We start from the raw sequence: 13,177 nt of genomic DNA on the forward strand, positions 1-13,177 counted from the left end.
TCCAGAAACTATATCTCGGGCAAATGATGCACATGCACAAATTGTATCAAACTTTCACTCAATTTCACGTAACATTTTTGAAAATTTGGGGAAATTTGAATGTTAAAGTAACTTAGAGGGAACAACAACCTTTCGAATGAAGCCATTTCCAAAAACGATGCACGCCCATGGTTAAGTGGTCACAGTAGTTTCAGATTACATCACGCGAGTTCGTGACCTCCGATTCTGTGCCGAAAAGAAAAACGTACAATCGATAAGCACATCATTACATGTCGGTTTACCGAGCCAGATGCATGCAGTCATTTAAAGCGTGCAAAATGGGTCACAAAATCTGCAACAAATCTATTTGCCGCACAGCGTCCTTAGACACGAGGTGCATACGTAAAAGGGTTTTGTCGATTAATGCATCTGGGTTATGGAAATTCCGAGTCGGCGCACGTCATATTGCACTTATTTTGCAACTAATTGAGCAACTGTTACAGTAGTCTAGTATTTGAGTACTGTAGGCACCGTTACATATAATTTAGCAGCGTTATATCTCACTGGTAGGCTTTGCCAGTTTAAGTTTTGTTCTAGATAGTATTTCCAGATGTTAAACCATAACCATCGTTCCAATTTTCTGCTCAAAAATTAACAATTATACATAATTTTTTGTAATTCGTAAACGAAACGACACAGGACAGGTCTGTCTAAAATTTCGACCTGGTATATCTTTTGATGCTGGGAATCCGTAATTTCTATCGTGAAATTTGAGTTGAGTAGTGCTGTATGCTTTTGAAGAAAATTGTGCACCTAATCTCGATCCCAACTTGCTTCGTTTAGTCGCTAGATGGCGCTAAAGTCTTAATATAGTTTTTCCAAGTAATTCTAAAACGCTTTGTCCAATTTAAATGGAGGTTGGTATGCTAGTTCTTGTTTATAAATGTTACTTTTTGACACAGTAACCGAAACAATTTGCATTTATGAATGTGGTGGGGGGGGGGGGAATACCCCCACCCCTAAGCAAACATGCTTATATTTTTTTTTCAGATGACGTTACAACTTCAGCCCTTTTTTTATCTTAAATGTAAGGGACGATTTCAAGTTTTTTTCTCTGTTTTCGTGTAATTAATTATTTTAGATTACAGATTGAGTTGGTCAAAAAAATCGATAATGTCATGATACAATCACCATGGCCATATATCTCCCTTACTATTAGAGATACACCCATTAAACCTCAAATATCTATAAACGTAGGTAAGAGGTATTCTATACATATACTATTAAAAAAGAGAATAAAATCAGTTTATTTTGCGATGTTTGTTTGATTTGATATAAAATTCTGGCCTTTTAAGGAATTCGGAACTTTTATATTTAACATTTATATAATTATATATATCCAAAAATAATAGTTGAAGGTGGGGAGCTAAATTTAAGGAAAAACGCCATACATTTTGTTACTAATATTTCAGAACCAAAATTCTTCAAGTTGAATTACATATCGATTTAAAAAATACAATTATTCATGTCTGGAATCTTTACTTTTCCGGAATAACTGTTAAATGATTTTTTTTAATAAAGTGACTTGATTTACGTAGTTAGAGCAGTTACCTAATTTATAATTTTCTTACACGACTTCATTTTACGTCCATAATTGCAGAAATATGTGCAAATTTTTATGTCTTATACACTTTTTATGCGTAACATTTAATAAGCGACGTGTATCAAGAAATCTAGCATATGGACCGATCAATTGTTGACCGTCTAACCCAATAAAATGGAGAATAGTAGAATTTCGAACGCAAGCTACTTAGAAGTGCTCGGTAGCTAGATACATGGGCGTCCGCAATATTTTTTTCTATACAACATAAATATTAAAAATAGGAACTATGCTTGCTAATAACGATTCTAAAATTTAAATAAATAAATAAATAAAGGCCTTGATTTTAATTAGTTGGTTGTCGATCTTCTTCGTATAAGGTAGGTAGGTATAAGGTAGTTGGTTAGAAATGTAAATCCTTCATTAGGTACTCTTTTATTTTTAACTTTAATAAAAAGCTATGAACTAGAAGTTTTTTATGGCGATATTAAACTTTGTACAGGATGTTCTCAAAAAGCGTGAAAAATCAAATGTTTTTTCTAATGGAATACTATATATTTTAACTACTTTTAATTTTTTGATAGGTTGATTTGGCAATATCCACTGGCCTCCAAATAACCCTGAGTTAAGATCTCTGGATACATTTTTATGGGGTCACTCCCTTAAACGCGGACTTTATGTCGTGAACCATTAATTTAAGACTTTCCTAATAAAATAATAAAAGTAATAAATAGTAGATACGAAAAATATTGCAAGAATAATAAATTAATTAAAAACTAAATTATTTATAGATTCATTCATAGATCAAACTGGACACCAATTTGAACATTTGTGTGTCATGAATGAAAATTTCTGACATTTTATTTACATTTATTTTTTCCCATGTTCAAAAGGGAGAAGAAAAGTGAGCAAGTGCCGCAAATATCCTTCTATACGGTTAAAAAAATATAAAATGTACTGTTGTGTATTGCTGCAATCATCAAGAAACACAGATTTTTAAAAATTCAGAGGTACCTACTTAGAAAGTTTAAAATTTAAAAAAAAACAAATATTTTGTTTGCTACACTCTACAAAGTTCAATATTATCATAAAAAAGTTCCAGTTAATAGCTACAGCTTTCTTATTTAATATTTTTCGTTAACATAAAAATGGAAAAGTTGAGGGAGGGTTGACAATTATAACCAATAACCCTGTACAAAATGTTTTATCATTTCAAATCAAAATCATTTTATTAAAAAACAAGGCAACATATCAAAAATGATAATAAAATGTCAATTGTAAAATTCTGTATAACATTCTATACAGTTGAATTTTAAATAAGATATTGTTTACTATGTAGAAGATGCAATTAGTAGTTCTTAGGCGAAGAAAATTAGGAACAAGAAAGTCAAATTTACATTATATATGCATGGTTTTTTGATAAAACATTGTTGAGGACCACTGACCTCACTAGTACAAACTCCATAAGGGAGCTCATGTCTTCAGTGTTGCCGGTGAACTTGAACTTTTAAACTGTAACTTTTTATATGAAATAAAAAAAAAGTTAAACGAATATCTGCATAATATCTATGACCTATTTGAAAATATATGTACGCATTTAAGATTCACTCGTGTAAACGTAATACATAATTAATTATGGGGGAATTGCGTTTTTACTGAGAAATTCAGAATTAGGAACTTTCATTACATTTTCATATTTGTCACCTCTTATTACGTTGCTAATATGGCAGTGTCAACAACGCCCAATAGACGTGGCTAGTCGTTTAAGTGTAAATCTAGAATGCACTGAATTTAATTGATAATGAAACACTAACGCATATTCTTGTTTATCTGCCAGGATTGTAGAATCAATTGTTTGAATTATCTACAACTGCAAGAAAAATTGTTCTAATACGCAAATTGTCAAATTATGTTTCGAATGCGATAATTTTATTTTTTTTTACATAAAACAGCTGAAAATCAAGAAGTAACGAAATACGCATTAAACATTTATAAAAAATAAATTAAAACGATTGTATTAACGCCATTAGCTTAGTTTGATTGATTTGTATTTAAACAAAGTACGGTTATATTGGGTATCAACTGGTATTAACAATGTTCGTTTTTAATGAATTTGTTAATTCAATTTCTATTTTTGATGAAACGCTTTTATGACGTAACTCTTGACATGCATTATTTGAATTTTTGTTTCTACTACATTTTTGTTGAGCATTTCATTTGATATGAATGAAATGAAAACATTTTGAATGTACAAAACTGATTATCAATCGTTTTCAGTGTATATTCCGTGTCATATTTGTTCGGCATGTAACATAATTTTTAAATCAACTTTAGGTGTAACTCAAACAGTTGAGACTCCTCAGCATATGAAAACGTTAAGGCAATATTTATACACGAATCCAGTTTGAGATGCCATTAACTAAAATTTAGAAATTATATTTTAACTATTAGATTCACATCATAACAGTTTTACCCAAATGGCCCCGTAAATATCTGGAAAAAACAACAGTGGCTCACCTTTAAGGAGCCCTTAGTAGCATTTATCTAATTTTTACTCCTAGAATACTCTGGTTAAATATATACATGCTTTCTCTTATTTTTCGTCGTAGAATGCCGTAGTAAACTACGGCCAGTTAATTTTGTGTTACCCTGTACATTAAATTTTTTGTAAATCCGGGCGTGCAGCCAGTGCGTCGCCAGGCGCGGACTATAGATGGAATCGGCCGTCGTTATGAATTATGCACGCCCATAAAATTAGTTTTAGTACTCCTTCTTTCATAAAAATCGCGTCTATCTTTACGCTGCAGAAATGCACCGGGGTCTCGAATTACACGAGCCGTATCAGATTGCCCCGCACTCTCGATTTAAAAGAAAGTTATAATTTATGATTATGATATAAAGTTGCTGCTTGCGGACTGTTTTGGTCTGTTTTTAACTCCCTTTACTGCCTTAGAAACTCGGCATGGATGGTTGTAAACTTTTACTTGTAATGAAATCGATTCTGTATTAGGAAAAGTAAAAAGCGGTTCTAGGCTTTAACCGATAAAGTAGCTTTCCTTATTTTTTTTATAAATACGACGAGCAAGACACACACCTTAATCATTGAACGGCATCGACTTAATTAAAATTTAAAAAAAAAAACTAGGTTAACTAACCTAATGGAATTAACATGAATAATTAAAAAACAGAATTATTTTAACATTTATAAATATTAATTGAATATTATAACACTACAGGCTACAGGGTACCCTTTTGAATATCGAAAAAGAATTACAAATTCAAATCTTTATTTTCTTTTGCAACATATGAAGAGATATTAGTACATTTTTCTAATTTTTTTTTCTGTTGTATCTTTTTTGTGAAAATGACTTTATTGCTCGTAGCAGTAGTTAAATAATATTTCTCTACTATTTACATAACTCAGACGTAGATGCTAAATAAATTGCTTTTTAACGATCAAGTTGCTGCAAACTAATAATATCTTATGTGTATTGTTGTTTGCCAAATGAAATCTTTATCTTCCTGTTTTTTTTTAATATTATAACATTGTCAATAGGAAGTGTATAAATATAAATATTTGTTCGTTTATTTATATATTTATACGATTTTCAATGCAGTGTACTGAATCCGGCCCTGGTTTTTTACACCATGTACGGTTTCATCAACGGACGTTACAAATTAATCTACATAAATTTGACATTAATAAATGATCATAGACAGATACAATAAAATTTACCAGGAAAACAAATTTTTTTCCCAATTCATTGTATTAATAATAAATGAGAGACATCAATATAATATGATTATATTATAATTAGAAATAAATGACTCGATAGTCGAATAATTCAAAATAGTGAGGAGGAATTTTATTATCCGAGTGATTCTTAATGTGACAAATAGTTATTAACTATTATTTACCTTATTTTCTCTATGAAAACTTATAGATGGTTTTGTTGAAATCGTCATTAATTCTTTGCCAATTCAAAATCTTTTATATATGATAGATACGTCTGGAAAATCGTTTCCTCCAATTAACATACATCTCTGATTTATATTTCGGTATTCAGAAATTATAGAGAAAAAAATTTACGTATTAATAAAATTTGATTTTTTTTTAATTCTCAAAATTCTCATTGGTATATTTTTCCAGATACAAAGTGAGCGTAACAGCGCGCGACGACGTCCCATTCTTTGGTCCAACCTTGCCAACCCCGGCGATATTCCGCCATGGTCCGGAATTTAAGGAATTCCTGCTGACCAAGCTGATAAATGCCGAAAACTCCTGCTACAAAGCAGACAAGTTCGCCAAATTGGAGCTGAGGACGCGTACTTCGCTCCTACAGACGCTTACCGACGAATTGAAACAGAAGACATCAGAGTTCTTGGGAGGCAGCGCCAATCTCATACCGGGAACTCCCAAGAGTGACTCTGGTCCAGGTTCCAGGTTTATAGACACTGTGAAGAAGGCTTGGAGTGCCAGAGTCAAGACCAGTCAGAGTGTAGATAACAATCTGGGTAATAACGGACATGAGAGGTTGTCTAAGAAGAGCAGCCAGCCCACCATTTCTGAATCCACACCATCGGTAAGTATCTTTTTTAAGATTACATAAAAAAACGTATTGCCAAAACAATTTTAATATAACACCTGGGATCTGGGAACAACAACAACCAATTCTGATTCACCTTCTTTGTAGTCTTGTTCAACGTTTTCTCACTCTCGTCTTTGGTCATTTTGTCTTCTTTATCATTTCTTTCTTTGCCTCTTCATTGTCTCCTCACCCTTCTCCTGAATCATTTTCAGTTGTCTCTTTCTTTGTCTCTTCTGTCAGCTACACTGTCTTCTCCCTCACTATCCTGCCATCTTTTTCATGGGTCCTGATTGTTCCTTCATAATCTGCTTCTTAATATTTGCTTATACTACTGTTCCTTTTTGTTCTGCATCATCTTTTTATCGTCTTCTCTTCTGTCTTCTTTTCCGTCTTCTTTGTCACCCTCTTTTTTTCCATCTTGTCTTTGTTACTGCAATCTTCTTACTCATCATCTTTTTCTTTGTTCTTATGATTCTCCTTCACATTCTCTTTCTTTCATTTTCCTCCACTATATCTTCATCATCATCTCCTTTGGGGTTTGTCTTCTTCCTCTTCTTCGCCTCCCTTATTTTTCTGTTTTCTTCCATTCCATCTTTGTTGTCATTATTTACTTTGTCTCCTTCTCTCTCTTCTTTGCCTACGTCATTCCTTCCTTCTTTGTCATCTTTTTCTTTATATCCTTGTGTTCCTTCTTCGTGACCTTTGTGTTCTTCTTTTCTTCTGTTTCTTGATATTGTTCTTTTTCTTCTGCTTCTTAATCTTGTTCTTTTTATTCCGTTTGCTGATTTTGTCCTGCTTCTTCGTCTGGTTCTTCTTCTTCTCCATCATCATCTTGTGGAAATCTGCTTCATATTTTTTTTATGCTGCTTTGTGTTCTTCTTGTTCTGCTTCTTGATGTTTTATTAGTTTTTCTTTATATCTATTTCCAGCTTCTTGTTCTTAAAGTTTCTTGTTGCTCTGCTTATTCTTCTAGTTCTTTCTTATCATTCCTCTTTCTTATTGTACGTCCTCATCTACCTATTTTTCATCTATATGTTCTTCACTAGAAGTGTGGTTTACTTGTTTTTCTTCCTCTTTCCCTGTCCTTAGCCTCTTTTCTCTTCCTTCATCTAACAGTGTTTTGGTAGATATAAGAAGTACGACTGATCTAAGCATAATACATTACCCTTATTTTTCTCTTAATTTTTCAGAGCGGAAGATCAATATCGAAGAGCTCCATTGTCTCAAACGGGAAGAAAAGCGGAAGCACCAACTCATCCACTGCATCTTCCCCAGATCTGACAGCCCATGCACATTCACGGCCACCTCTATCTGAAGCAAGTGACGACTCGTCGCTTACTAGCGAGGACTTGGAACACTTAGCTGGAGGCTACATAGACAGTGACACGGGTCTGGAAAGCATGTCTAGTGCCGAGACTGCCGCAAAGGCTTGCAGCGTGTGCCAGGACAGACCTGGTAGCACCACCGGACCAAGCACCGAAGCCCTCATCCAGGAAGTAACGAGGTTGAAGTGTGACAAGTTGGACTTGCTACGACAGAATGTGGTAAGTTTGATACTCAGTAGTATAATTCAGTGGTTCCCGAAATGTGGGTACAAAATTTTACAAAATATTAACATTAACATGAATTTAAATTAAATTCTTTAAAAAGTTCTGAGAAACCCAATGAGTTTTTTTATACAGATGTATACAAAGGTTACTCTCGGATTTTTTTATTATTACTGCGTGTAGTATTAGAGAAACAATATTTTTTTGCTTGTTTTTGGAAAACTAATTTCTTAAATCTACAGACTATTTGGAATAATAGTCGTCATTTTTCAATTTCAAATTATTTTATTTTTATTTTAACATCTTGTCAGTAAATAATTGTCTAAAATATATTTAGAATTTAAGCCAAATGGATTGTTCTTAATTACCTTTCATCATCGATCGATCTTAAATATTTTCATTATTTCAAATGGAAACCAAGGTGGTTAAAAAATGACCCTTCAGTTTAGGGCAATTACAAATTTATACAGTATGTTTTGTAAGAAAGTACTATAAATTCAGAGGCTAATTAGACATACAAAAATTATAAGATTTTCATGTTATTTTGTCTGTATATAAATCATGGGCCTTTAGTTTTTGAGTTGGGGTCTATTTTTTAATTAATAATAAAAAGTTATGTTAGTAGGTGTATTAAAATGGGATATAAACAATTTTTTTGCAGATCGATAATTTATTAAACACAGAAAATTGTATTAAAGTAACTTGATCTAAATCCAGTTATTTCAATCCAAGTAGGCTATACTTGAGGGCTCATTTGTTTCTGAACACTCGGTACACTAAGGAAGCTGTTTGACTTTGTGGTCTCCACACAAGTTGAGATTTTCTCAAAAACTGTGCATTTTCACAATTTCAACAAAAGTACCACTTTTAAATATAAAAATAAATTAAACTTTGCATTGATATACAACCTACGTTAAAAATCTAACTTTAAAAAAGTTGTGTCATAAAATGTTGCTGAATAAGACTCGTAGTTAGGATGTGGTCAAAAACTTAAGTAAACCGAAAAACTATGACTAAAATTTAATTTTAATAAACTACCTCTAAAGTCCAAGTATCTATTAATTATGTCCCTGAATGTTTACTACCTTTTTCAAAACCTTTTCAAAAACACCCTGTAATAACATGCTTATATTCGCAGAGAATATTGTGGCTTTTGACAAGTTTTTATTACCAGATTGGCAAAAACATAACTTCATAAAGCTTATGTTAAAATACTTTGAAAAGATGAATGTCTACGTATACAGGGTGATTAAGAACTTATCCAAAAAAAAAATTGTATGTACTCTTACAAATACAATTTCGTAAAGAAAAAATCAAAAAGGACCGTTTGAAAATGATTTAAAAATATACTTCTGCACGGCACTGGAAACTGGTGCACTGTAATACCTGACCTCGTACAATGCGACCGCCTCAGCGGCAAAGTGTGATAAAAATGGACAAAAATTTGAACGAATTTCGCATCAAAAGAATATGTAATTAGAATTTTATAGCACTTATTTTATATAAGCAAATTCAACTACTTTTGCCGCTATTGTTATTATTAATAAAATTAATTTGTGATTTTAATTAATAAAATAATTTGCCTACCTGATGTTACAACAATTGTTCAAAATTTTGTCTACCGACGTGTAAACGCATTTGGTTCCGCTTTACTCAGTTTCTACGAACTAATACAAATGTTGTCCTGCTTCACCTTAACACAAATGTTTCACCATAATACAAATGTTGTCTTGCAAGCCATTTTTGATACTAACTAACTACTAAAAAAACTATTGTAAACACTATTGCAATGACAATCAAAATCGAATTTCTGTATTCGAAGTCGCAGATACCACATGGTTCACACGCGTATTGTGAATGACGCTAAAGACTACAGCTGTCCGGCTATGTAATGCTTGCTAGTACTACAACTTCAATAATTTTTTTCTCAGAAACTATACGGATTTTACAATTTTTTTTTATGATATTTCTCATGTCACATCTACTCCCAAATTTTTTTGAATAAGTTGTGAATCATCCTGTATAACATACTATACCTATATGTGTGCTTGTACTTAATGTTTCATTTAAAAGTACTATAAATTTAAATCGCAACTTTAAAAACTTTGAAAACCACTGTTACAACTGATTGTTACCATTAGTATTAACTGTCACTCTAAAAATGTGCATTTCTTTATTTCAGAATTGTCAGAGGGACATAAAAAGATTAAGAGAGAAGGAACTGGGTCTTCAAGGTGACCTGGCAGTGGCCACGAAGGAAATAATTCGATTGAGAGAACTTCTAAAAGATTACAGCCCAAATGGTGAAAGATCTCCAATGTAAAATCCTCCTCACACTCTAAGTTCTTTCTGATTTGTATTATTTGTATTATTTTCTCTTTCAACTTGTATGCTTCTTATTCTTATTTCATTTTACAAGTATTACTTCAGTTCTCTCTCTCTTCGTATAAATTTAGAAGTTTGGTTGTTATAGTAGTTATAGGTAATTATTGTTTTAATATTTAAAATATATAATTACTACTATTAAACACAATAGTTAGAAGAAATCTGTACGTAAAAATGTCAATTAGATGTTTGCACATACATACACCCACACACCACAGCATATTAAAAATACAAAAGGTTCACATCACACTCTTGACTACTGAATTCTTTATTTTTGTTTGTGATATTTTTTTGTACTTTTATAAATTTATTTTCTTCAAGGATTTTATGTTTAGTTCTTAGATATTTATTAATGTATAATGAAAACTGTATATTATTAAATACAAACTTTACCAACCTAATTATACCAAAGTTAACATTCCCCAAAAATTCTGTTTCAGAAAAATTAATTATTTACTAAGTGTATATAACAAAGTATTTATTAGCTTTTAAGTTTTTTTTGTATTTAGAAGAAAAAACTTAGTTTGTGCAGATATTGTTATAGATTCTTTATTTTTACTTTGTTCATATATTTTTAAGTTTGTACAACTGCAATATGTATTACTAAAGTTTAGTACGAATGTATTATGTAGATTTTGTGTACATAAACTTTCCTCACTCTAAATTCTCCCACCCCACATGTTCCCAAAGTGTTTTCCGAAAGAAATTTCTCATCTCCGAAAGGGGAGGTGATTATTTACACAAAAATTTGGTCGAGCCGTGCAATTCTCGACAGAGTTTAATGCACTATATGTGTACTATTTAATAGATAATATATAACCACTATTCTTTATTCTGAAGAAGCTTTTATTATTGTTTAAGTACCTAATTATCTAAGTGTTCTTTTGTACAAGTTATATGATTGTTTTTTATGTACCTTGATTTGTATTTGACAATATTTTTTGCTGCATCAAAATCTAATAAAATGTCTATTACCTACTGTGAGTCGTCTTTTTTACTCATGCCCATACCCTGATAGTGATCGTCTGCCTTAGCGGTCAGGAAGATTAAGGCGTTAGCGGGTGACTAAAGACGATAAATTTCACGACGAAAAAAAGAATAAGATTCAAACACAACAGTTGCAGGACCATTTAATGTTTATTGAAATAAAACTGTAATAAAATTGGCAGATTGTTTCCTGAAAGAAAGTGTTGGCAGATCGCTTCAAAATGGTGAAAATTTTTTAGAAAAAATTATATAGTTCACAGATAAAAATTATTCATCGCTATTGTTTATACCCTTAAAAAACCATATACAAAAAAGCGTACTGAAAAGTAGTGATGGGAGAATTCGAATTCAAGAATCGATATGCATTCGATTCTTAAAAGTTCTCGCTGTTCTCGAGAACTTTTATGCGGACATTTGAATACTTGCAAGTTGCAAATTCATGATGAGGTTTCGAGTATCGGGCAGATAGATGGACTAGACACTAGGCGGATGTGCTTTAGAGTGCTTTACTTATTTATTTTTTTAAATAAAATCCCAAACTAATGACTTGCAGCTAGGTTTCATTAATTACATTAATATTTAATAACGGAAAATGCTCCGTAAAACAAACCACATCTCTCGTTCGTTGCGAGGCTTACCTTAATTACTAACTGCTAAGCTACTGTCGATGCGAGTACGAGAACAGAATTGAGTTATGCGAAATAAGAATATCCCGATTATGCATTAGAATTCACATCGTGTCGCCAACATACACCGATTCTGCATTGCCGCTGTTCTCGAGTCCCTGTGTTCTCGGATACTCATTCGGTCTCGGTGGGTCTAGTCTTCTGTCTGGTACTCGATTCTTGGTTCTCGGTCTCGGTCTCGATCTCGGATAATCATTCGATTTTTAAAAGTATTTGAGAACCGAGTTCTCGATGCTTAAAAATACTCGATTCTGCCCATCACTACTAAAAAGTGAAAAATAACTTCAAGGCAGACTGCAATAAAGAGTTCAAGTGGTGTAGTTGTTATGATTTCAGTTGAAACCTGTGAATCTTGAAGCACATGACCGTCTGCACTTCTCTTAAAAGAGTGACCGCAAAATAGTCATTTTTCCGCCTGTTTTTGAGACTGACAGAGGCGACAGGGAAAATCCTAAAAGTATTCTAAAAATACCCAAACGCTCCTCATGAAAAATGCATATGAGCATCACTTTCAGTTTTTCGAAAATTTTCAAAAATCGCCCTTATTTAGAGGTTGAAAATATAAAATAAGTGAACAAATTAAGAATCGTTGTAAAACCCCAAATATTTCCATGTTGTTATCAAAATAATATTATAAACGTGAAAATATCAAATTTCGTATTTGATACGGTCTTGTCCGGATTGAAAATCAACCCATAATATCCCTAAAGGGGTGAAGTCATCCCCTAAACGCCTAAAAATTAAGTTACAATTTTTTTTCTTTTTCTTTTATACGTGATAATTGAACCGTTAATAACCCAGAATCACTAGATCCGAAGGAAAATACCCCTAAATGAGGGTAAAACCACCCTTAAGTTCAACCATTGAATTGTGGGTTATTAACGGTTGATACAATTATCACGTAAAAAAGAAAAAGAAAAAAATTGTAACTTAATATATTTTTTTTGCATTTTTAGGTGTTTAGGGAATGATTTTACCCCTTTAAGGATATTAAGGGTTGATTTTCAATCTGGACAGGACCATATCAAATACGAAATTAGATATTTTCACGTTCATAATATTATTTTGATAACAACATAGAAATATTTGGGGTGTTACAACTGTTGATGACTCTTAATTTGTACACTTTTTTTGTTTTTTCAACCCCTAAATAAGAGTAATATTCGAAAATTTTCGAAAAACTGAAAGTGACGCTCATTTTCATTTTTCATGACAAGTTTTTTGATACTTTTAGAATATTTTTAAGATTTGTCAAAGTCTCAAAAACAGGCGGATTTTGCGGTCATTCTTTCTTCCTCTGCTTTGGCTATGATCTGTTCCGTAATTTATACTCGAACAGCAATTCGGTGCGTCCGGTACTGGCAGACCAATCCGCCTGATGTAGAATCGGCTACGGCGCACTGG

The 13,177-nt window shown here is 32.3% G+C and overlaps 1 protein-coding gene across 2 annotated transcripts in view; it reads left to right on the forward strand.

Moving 5' to 3' along the window:
• The window catches only part of LOC108906102 (rap1 GTPase-activating protein 1), a 502,314-nt gene extending 491,230 nt beyond the window's left edge, over positions 1-11,084 (forward strand). For both annotated transcript variants that reach the window (XM_018709260.2, XM_018709261.1), the window contains 3 exons: positions 5,730-6,162; positions 7,359-7,712; positions 9,898-11,084. In XM_018709260.2, coding sequence (XP_018564776.1) covers positions 5,730-6,162; positions 7,359-7,712; positions 9,898-10,038 — 928 coding nt within the window. In that variant the 3' untranslated portion in view covers positions 10,039-11,084. The remainder of the gene's footprint in view (positions 1-5,729; positions 6,163-7,358; positions 7,713-9,897) is intronic.
• The last annotated feature ends 2,093 nt before the right edge of the window (positions 11,085-13,177 follow it).

The sequence above is a fragment of the Anoplophora glabripennis genome, unplaced genomic scaffold (assembly GCF_000390285.2).
Source record: "Anoplophora glabripennis isolate ALB-LARVAE unplaced genomic scaffold, Agla_2.0 scaffold214, whole genome shotgun sequence".
NCBI classification, from domain to species: domain Eukaryota; kingdom Metazoa; phylum Arthropoda; class Insecta; order Coleoptera; family Cerambycidae; genus Anoplophora; species Anoplophora glabripennis.